Below are 9,960 nucleotides of genomic sequence, written 5' to 3'. Positions count from 1 at the left end.
GTAAATAATATTTTACTTGATATTTTTCAAGAATACTAGTATTCAGCTTAAAGTGCAATGTAAAGGCTTAACGAGGTTAATTAGGCAAGTTAAAGTAATTAGGTAAGTTATTGTTTAATGATAGTTTGTTCTGTAGACTATGGGAAAATGCTTAAGGGGGCTAATAATTTTAACCTTAAAATTGTTTAAAAAAAAACAAAATATGCTTTTATTCAAGCTAAAATAAAACAAGTAAAACTTTCTTCAGAAGAAAAATTTCATATGAAATACTGTGAGAAATTCCTTGCTCTGTTAAACATCATTTAGGTAAATTTTTGATAAAGAAAAATGGCTAATTATGACCTATAATAATAATTATTATAAGCCCATATGCCTATATAATATCTTATCGGATATATTACTAGGCTTGTTTTGACGAAACGCATATAGTTTTAATACTAATATGATATTGTTAATATTTTCTTAAAAAGTATGCTAACTAAGACACAAAACAAAGAAATTAATATTTTGAAATGTTTAACTTAGACTATTTAATTTTTAAGAGGATATATTTTAAAATGTAATTTGTTTTCTTGATTTTAAGCTATTTTTAAGATGAAATATGAATATAATTCATTGCTGTAATAAATAAATAAATGTAATAATAACATTAAAGAGATTAACACGAAAATGAATATGAACAGTTTAGAGAACTGCAAAGTTAGTAATTTTTACATTTTAAGTGTTTAATAAAACATATTTTAGGCCTAATGTAATTTTTACAAAGAAAGAAATAAGGTTAAAAGTATGGTGGATTTAAATGACAGGCATGACATACGTGAACTGAAATATCAAAAGCCATAAATAAATTATGTATAGTAAAATGTATTTCATAAAAAATGTATAATTTTTTAACTGAATTTACTATACGTTGACTCACTTGGGGTTACTAACCTGCACTTTAATTCTGTCCAAACATTTTGGCGGAACGCATCGTTCGTGATCGTTTTACCGGAGGAACGATGAAGTTGCGCGACAGTCCGTCGGTGTTTAGAGTCCGTCAGCGATGGCGGGGTACGCAACGTTAATGCGGCGGTTCGTCGGTGAATTTACCGGTCACGGCGGTGTAAAAGGCTTCCTGGTGCAGTTGTTCAGGTGGGACACTAAAATATTTGTGCTTTGCAGTTTACGATATAATCAGAGATATCAAATAACGCGTGTAAAGCAGTTAGACACTGAGCTTAAAGCAATGACCTTTCTGATAGTGACTGTACACATGACTACAAAACACTGAACATAAGTCTCTTGATTTGAAGGATTATTTGTATTACCGTATTACTATAGCTTTGCAGGTAATGGTGTGAACAAACTAAATGACAAATTACAATAAAACATTTTATGACTTGAGATACTTAGCAAAAAAATAAGAGGCCTCATTATATTTTATTTTAAATTAATCGCAGCAATAGCTATAACATTATAAAGTTATTAAAGGTTTTACATTCAGTAACATTTGCTTAATCTATTATAATATTGTATTGTCATTTAAAGCTTTTTTGAGTGCTTTAATTAGAAACGATGACGTTTATATTTCTCCTTAGACAAAACAATACCAATGTTTAAACTTTAGAAGAGTTCAGAAATCCACTTTTTTTGCAGTAATCATCACATATGAAATCGTTTGTTATACAAACTAATGGTAAATTTTGGTAAGCACACGCACTAAATGACAATATTTCATTTGAAATTTTTAGGAAATGTTATCAGACCAAATATTGACTTTTTTACAGACATAATCCAAATCGTTCATACATAATTCAGTTAACTAGACATTTTCAAGAATCATTTAATTTTATTTTATCAGAATCAGTTTTATTGCCAAGTGTGCTTCACACACAAGAAATTTGTTTTGGCTACAGAAGCTTCCAGTTTACATAAAGTGACAACATAAAAAAAGAAAAAGAAAAAGACGATAAACATTAAACAGAGATGCAGTTAGTCAAAAAAGATCGGGATGTTGAATTGTATGTACAGATTTGTTATATATATATATATATATATATATATATATATATATATATATATATATATATATATATATATATATATATACACAAGTTATAAGGTGCTGTGTACAAATGTGTATGGAGAAAGCATAATACGGGTCACATAGTTAAGTCTAGTTACTGTGTTTACTAACACAAACAAGTAATGGACAATACATTTATTAAGGTATTTACTTGTGTGTGTGTAAATCAGTTAATAAAAATACAGTTGTTGGAATTGAAATTTATTTTTTACATTTATTTTATTTAACAGGGACAATGCTCACCAATCAACAGTAAAACTGTAAATAAGCCAGAGTTAGCCACAAGGGCTAATATTCATCTGTTGCCCCCTGCCAGATTTTAAAAAGGCAGCCTAAAATAAAAAATAAAAAACACACATTATTACACATACAAGAACAGTAAAGTTACATACATCACAAAGACAAAGCATGTGATAAGAATTTTATTAAAAAGCTAGAGAATAGAATTAAACGATTACAAGCTTGATTAGCTTTTAACCATTTCTTTAACTTGTATTTAAATTAAATTCTTAAATCAATAGGAAGTGTGTAGAGGAAATGACTGGCTCTAACTGAGAAGACTGACCGTGCAAAAGTTGTTTGTCTAAACTGCACAGCACAGTCTCCTCTAGTAATAGATTGTGTTCCACAACCATTATTTCTCTGTGTACACATAATGGAGATTTTTAAAATTTTAAAAATCATACAAGCATCAGTCAAATATTTCATATTATCAAAGCTCAAAAAAAATGTTTTTATATTATATTACAATGATAATTCACGATAGTCTTTTGAGCAAATCCTTTAAGTCTCTGTTTATGAAGTGTTTCAACTGATTTTAATACTGTTGTACTGGTGTGTGACCAACTAGTAAGACAATATGTAATATGAGGAAAAAATCATGAAGTGCATAAAAAATTTGCAGCTTCTTAGTCAAGTAAGGTAGTAAAGGCCTGAAGTTGGCCAGATTAAATTGAACAGTTTTAACAACCTTCTTGGCATGCTTTTGGAACGTCAGTTGGGATTGTAAATCTAAAATTAGACAACCCTGAGCTTTTTACTCTCTTTTAACAAATGCATCAGGATGTTGAATAACTGTCAATGATTGTTAGAAAAACATACAAGCAGTTTTACTTGTATTCAAATTAAGATTTGAGTCACACAACCAATCAGAGACCTGAACCAATGCCTCAGTTTTTTTTTTCTTTTTTTTGTGTGCACATATAAAGCTGTGTCACCAGCATAAATCTAAATAATAATAGTAGGAAAGACTTGTGGAAGGTCAATTATGTACATACTAAACAGGATCGGGCCAAGAATTTGTTAGTTGTTGTTGTTCATTGTAACTTTGTTATCGTTAATATTGAACTATAATTAATAAATGATGTACAAGCTTTGCTTGTTGTTTGTTGATGTTAATTAATACATTAGCTAAAATTAACTGCATGGGCCGTATTGTAAAGTATTCTCTATATTTACAATAATGCACACACTCGTAACTCATGATTATTTCATGGTCTGTTGAAATTCTTGATTGTGTGCAAAAAAATCGTGTGTAATGCACAAGTAGCTCCAGACAAATTGATCACAGTTCTCAATAAATGTAGACATTAGTAACCATTAACTTAATGACAGCTGTGCACAGATTGTATACATTTCATATTTTCTTAGCCAAAATAACTGCTTGTCTTTTGTGTGTGTACACACACAGAAATAATGTATTTGTTTAGTGCTAAAATTATTTATTTATTATATTGTATGTTTTTTTTTTTCTTTTAATATTATTCTGTGCTACTTGTTTGAATTTAAATGTTTTGTATTTCTGTCCCCAAAGATGTTAGGAGACCGAACTACTATTTTTATGGACTTAACAGTTTAATGAAACAGTTTTGTTTAAATTAATCAAAATGATTAACCCTTTTATGCACAAGCTATAAAATAGATATAGAAAAAATAAACTTAGATGGGTCACTCTAGGCCCAAGTAGTGCATTAAGGGGTTAACTACATTTAATCAGAAATGGAAACAATAGGCATTTTCAAAGGGGACATTGGTCCCTTATTGAACAGATTCTGGACAAACATATTCGGTACTCTAGGGCTTATAGCAGCTATATTGTCTTTTTTATGTCCACAGTACGAGCCAATGCTTGTTCTTGTTTTGTGTATTGATATATATGAAAACTGTTTTATATAATATTATATTAATTTGTATATTTTGTTTACTTTATTTTTATTTTATTTTTTACAATTTTTCTACCCATTTCAGGGTGCAAGAAACCAAGACAGGTGCTTTGATCGGTACTGACAAATATGGCAATAAATACTATGAGGACAACAGATTCTTCTTCGGTATGAATTTACAGATGTATGCTGTCTGTGTGTGCACAAATCCATAGTGTTTTAGATTTGTGTGTTTTATTAATTTTTTATTTATTTTTTGTTAATTGTCTTTTAGGCCGTCACCGATGGGTGATTTACACCACCGAGATGAATGGCAAGAATACTTTTTGGGATGTTGATGGCAGCATGGTCCCCGCTGAATGGTAACATTTAGATAAATCTATTCTCAGGGGCTTATCCGATTTTATTTTACCCTCCAGAGTGAGATGATAATAGATGAATGGTGTAGGTCACAGGTCAAACTCAGTTCCAAAAGGGCCGCAGCTCTGCACAGTTTAGTTCCAACCCTAATTAAACACACCTGGTCAAACTAATTGAGTCCTTCAGGCTTGTTTGAAACCTACAGGTAAGTGTGTTGGAGCAGGGTTGGAACAAAACTGCGCAGGGCTTCGGCCCTCCAGGAATTGAGTTTGACACCTCTGGTGTAGGTGATCAAAAATGTGTTCTCTGAAATGCATTTCTGCCTCATTTTGTGCCAGTTGTGTCACAAATTAAATGTGTGAAAAGATTCATATGAGCCAATTGTCCATCAGATTATACCACAGGGCTGCTAAATGCTTTATTTCAATTGGCTGATGAATGTTGTAAGGTATAGGTTTCAAACTGGATTCCTGGAGGGCTTCAGCTCTGCACAGTTTTGCTCCAACCCTAATCAAACACAGCTGATCCAACTATTTAAGGTGTTCATGACTCATTTAAACACCTCGGTTATTTGGATCAGCTGTGTTTGATAGGGTTGGGGCGAAACTGTGCAGTGCTGTGGCTCTCCTGGAATTGAGTTTGAGACCTATGTTCTAAGGTGTGTAATTATTTTCAGATAAATCACAGCTAAAATAGTTCTGGCAGGTTTTGACCACATTACACTTCCATATAATTGCCCAATGTTTTCAGTTATTTTGAATCTACAACTGTCAAAAAACAAAACAGAAGGGTTTTGGTAAGATGCTTAAGAAACTAGTCTTAAGCATCGGAACATGACATTGGAACATGGTGTCTAACTGCGATGTAACATTCTATTCTGAGGTGTTTATTTTCTTAGAATAGGATTCCTGTTTTTCTCTGGCAATAAATAATATCAATGTCTAAATGACAACTAAATTAATCTGGTGGTTCAGCAGTCACATGGTTTAAGTCAGATTATTTACAATCTCATAATGTCTTTCAGAATTTAATGAAATGTTATAAAGGTGTGTAAATTAATCTTAATCCTATTTTGTTGCACTATGTTAGTTTTTTCCAGTTTAGATTTAGTTGCTTCCGTAAGTTTCTTTCTTGCTGTAATATGCATCTTTTGCTTTTAAAATTTTGTTATCAATAGTTTACAGAGTTAAACAGTTATTTTTGTAGAATAAAAATTATAATTAAAGAGTATTGTGGAAAAAGCGACCAACTTAAAAATGCTAATTGGCAGCAATAATAACTGAGGAAAGCGACGGGAAAAATGAGTTTTACATTGAAAATTGATCATTAAAATAGTTTTGTAGATTCAGCATTACATATACACAACACTTGTATTGATAAAAATCATTTAGCATAGGAAAGTAGCAGTAAAATTGTAAAAAAAAAAAAAGACAAATTTTAATTTATTAAAGAAGATTTAAAGTGTATTATAATGTAATAATTCATTGCAAAAGTAGTGTTAAAAACATAATTGTTTTTTAATTGAGTATAACTGTGTACAGAACCAGAATTGTTTAGGATTTTAAAGATAACATTCAATGAAATTTGCCTGCTCAGACAAGTAATTTGTCTAATTTCAATTTGTAATCATTTCAATTTCATGCCAATTTAAACATAACCACTTTAGTTAACTGGTCCACATAGACTCTATTGACCCTTACTATATCTATTGACCTTATTCTTCACGTACGAGCTGGTACCGTTGGAATCTTTTTGGCTCAAGACTTGCAGTCTCATCCACCTTCGTTGATTTTTAGATGTTAGAAACAGCATTTTAAGCTTCTTGATGTTGCAAACTTATGTTGTCTTATTATACCATTTTGCTTTTTTTTGTACTTTCATAAACACACTTGTTTGTAGAGCAAGTACTTTGACCGTTGTCTGCCGTTTATACTCCTAGTCATTTCTCCAATAGGCAACTGAATCGGAAGTTCGAAAACAATCGCAAAACTAGAGTACTTCCATATCGCTGAATAAGGTCAATAGACTTAGCCCCTTTGCTACCACTTTTTGTAAACAGACAGTGAAGTGGTTAACAACAATGGCATGTTCAGATGTAATGTTAGAGGTTCACAGGTGCCCTTAACCAGAATACCAGCTTTGGAAGAGGCAACAAAGAAATTGATTTGTTTTATATATGAAGGGAATGTCTTAGACAGAGTGGGGCAAACATTATCTCAGGCAAAGCTGGACTAGTATCGAAATTTTATTTAAAGTAAGTAGTTGTACCTACAATTTGAGAGATGTAATAAATAATCGTTTAGTTACAATTAGCAAATGCCAACTTAATTTTACTCATGTTTAGAACCAGACCTTCATGTGCAGATCTTTGTTTGTCAATGTGGTGTTAATGGAAATAATGTAATCATCATATTTTCATTTATATGTTTGTTTGAATACATTTTAAAATGATAATGGCAGGCTGCAATGTCAAGCAATTCTAAATTCTAAGCAATGATTATTCATGCTGGAGACGACAGTGCAACCTCAAAACTCTATATTTGCCATTATAATGTGGAATAATATGTTTTTGACAGGATAAAAAGGGCATTTATTTACAGTTCCAATGAGAAACCTTGCAGTCCAACTGGGGATGGGACGATAAGCAGTTTCAAGGTTTACTGCGGTTTGGAAAAGTTAAGGTTTTAAAGCCACAAAAGTTTTTTGTTATATTGTTTCTAAGGTATAAGTTTATTTTTTTACATTTCCACAACTATTTAATTTAGCTTTAGGGCAACAGTATCTTCATCAGAAAAGGAACTTATACATCAAAAGGTACTGGTCCAAAATATTTTAAATGTTTCTTAAAATAAAAAAGTTGTGGCATTTAAAAACAAAATAACTTATTTTTGAGCAGTAATTACAATACTGTGAAACCATGATATTTTTATCTATGGTTATCATCCCGCAAAATCTTATACCAGCCCATGCCTCTATCCAACACTGGTTTTATTTGCTAATGTACAATGAAATAGCTTCCTCTTTCTCTCTTCCAATGTGTTCCTCAGGCACCGCTGGCTGCACTGTATGACAGATGATCCTCCCACCACTCACCCTCCAGAGCCCAAGAAGTTCCTGGCCAAGGTTCATCAGATAAATCTAAGCGGCACACCTGACTGCTATGTACCCTTTTCAACCACTCGTAAGAAGATCCATGAGTGGGTTCCTCCTAAAGTCAGCCAGAAATAAACAGGTTGGCTGTTTGGAACATTGTCTAAATTGTAACTTTATAATCATAAATAAAACAAATATCTTTGTCTCTGTGTGGCCCAAAATTCATTGTTCATGTTGTAATTTTGGAAACTGAGCAGTATGTAGATGAATATGGGTTTGAGAAACTAAGCCCTGCAAGAGGAGCTTTTATGCTCTGCATGGCTGCATCTATGCGGTCAAAAATACAATGATATTGTAAAATGCTATTTCAGTTTATAAATTACATTTAATGTGTTTCGTTAAAAAAAAAATGACTTAAGTATTGTGCTTGTGTCAGCAAAGCTGGATTTCCGGCGTTAAAGACATCTCTTCGCAACTACTGTCTACATTTGTCTATGAAAGTGGTATACAAGGTATTTGTTTAGTGGGTCGAGAAATAGTTATTAGCCAGTTGGCTGATGACACCACTATTTTTTTTAAAAGATGCTTCCCAAATTCCTATAGTTATTGAAAGAATTTAACTTTTTTTCTTAAGCATCAGACCTTAAGCTAAACAAATGTGAACTAATGTCAATTAAAGAGTGTGCGGCTCCTACTGTCTACAATATCCCAGTCTGAAGTAACATATTTAGGCATTTTGATTACTAAAAACCAAGAAAGGAGATGTTCTCTGAACTTTGATCCGTCTATTATTAAGACACAAAGAAGATTTCAGACATGGCTGCAGAGAGACTCGTCTTTAAAGGCAGGGTGTTGCTCACCAAAGCGGAAGGTACAGCTAGGCTTACTTTACCTGCACCTTCTTTATAAGTAAATAATAAAATTTGTAAAGGCGTGGATAAAAATATTTTTAATTTTGTCCGGAAGAAAAAAAAACATTATGTTAGGAAATCTGTAATTAAGAACAAGTATGAATATGGAGGGTTACATTTTCTTGATTTTTCATCTTTAAACAATACTTTCAAAGTTAACTGGCTTTGGCTTAAGTAACCCAAACTCAACTTCGAATTTTATCCCCAATTACTTTTTTTTAAAACTTAGAGGACTCCCTTTTCTACTAATTTGTACTATGATATTGCTAGAATCCCTTATATATTATCCAATTTTCATATGCAAGCTTTACTTGCATGGTCACTTATTAACAAACAACTTTTCTCATCAGTATTTTATCTGGAACAATCAGGACATTTTGTATAAAAGCAAATATTTATTCTTAAATTGTTGGTTTGAGAAACATATTTTGACTGCATCTCAGTTATCTTAAGGTCTTCTCTTAAATCATAAAGTGTTGTTATGCAAGTTTGGCTTCCCGGTAACTCCAAATGAGTTTTGTATTATAATGGATGCAATTCATAAAGCAGTTATGCTTTTTAGAGGCTATGGTGGAGTATCCAGTGATTGTCTGTGCCTTTGCAGCCTTTATAAACATCAGTGGAAAAAATGTTTTTTTCAGCTCTCTCTTTCAAAAAAAAGAAATTGTAACAACCCCATATGTGTGTTTTTTTATGGAAATATATGACCAGATTCCATGGAAAATGTTAGGTCTTTGTCTGTAAAATATATAATAACAAAATTATAGAAATTTCATTTCAATGGTTACACAGATTTTACCCAGCCAAATCATTTTGATAAAAAATAAGCCATATAGGTACATGCTGCTCTTTCTGTAATATACCCAATAAAACTGCTGATCATATTTTTTTGGAATTGCCCTCAAACACAATGCTTTTTGATTGAACTTTCTTTGGTTATTCATTGCAAAATACTACTAGGATTCTTGTTATCTTTTAAGGATCCTGTTGGGTTTTTTTATACTTCTGATAATAAAAGTAAGAATTATTTCATTATTAACCTCCTTTTAATTCTTGCAAAATTCCACATACACCACTGTAAATTCTCTCAATGTATACCTTTTTTCATAGTTTTTGAAAAGGAACTTCAACAGTACATTAGAACTAATAAAACATAAGAGCTTCCTCTAAACATCTTAAAGCTATTAGAACTGTTAACTTATTTTCCTTTTTTAATTTGCTTAACACATGATTTTATATTATTTGTTGTTTGTTTTTTAGTTTATTTTTTCTCTTGAATGTACTTCTCTGTAAAACTCATGTACAATCTACATAACAAATATGTATGATGCTATCCTGACATTAATTTTAAAAAAGGAATCTTTTA

The 9,960-nt window shown here is 31.5% G+C and overlaps 1 protein-coding gene across 2 annotated transcripts; it reads left to right on the top strand.

Annotated features, from left to right (window-relative positions):
- Positions 1–967: 967 nt before the first annotated feature.
- On the top strand, positions 968–9,633 carry ndufa12 (NADH:ubiquinone oxidoreductase subunit A12). 2 transcript variants are annotated; one of them, NM_001033103.2, is given in 4 exon segments: positions 968–1,134; positions 4,316–4,398; positions 4,505–4,592; positions 7,638–9,633. In NM_001033103.2, coding segments are annotated over 4 exon segments (441 nt in total). In that variant the 5' UTR covers positions 968–1,045; the 3' UTR covers positions 7,819–9,633.
- The last annotated feature ends 327 nt before the right edge of the window (positions 9,634–9,960 follow it).

The sequence above is a fragment of the Danio rerio genome, chromosome 4 (assembly GCF_052040795.2).
Source record: "Danio rerio strain M-AB ecotype USA chromosome 4, GRCz13ab, whole genome shotgun sequence".
Lineage (NCBI taxonomy): Eukaryota > Metazoa > Chordata > Actinopteri > Cypriniformes > Danionidae > Danio > Danio rerio.
Note: the sequence above shows the minus strand (reverse complement) of the source record. Positions and strands in the feature narration are given on the sequence as shown.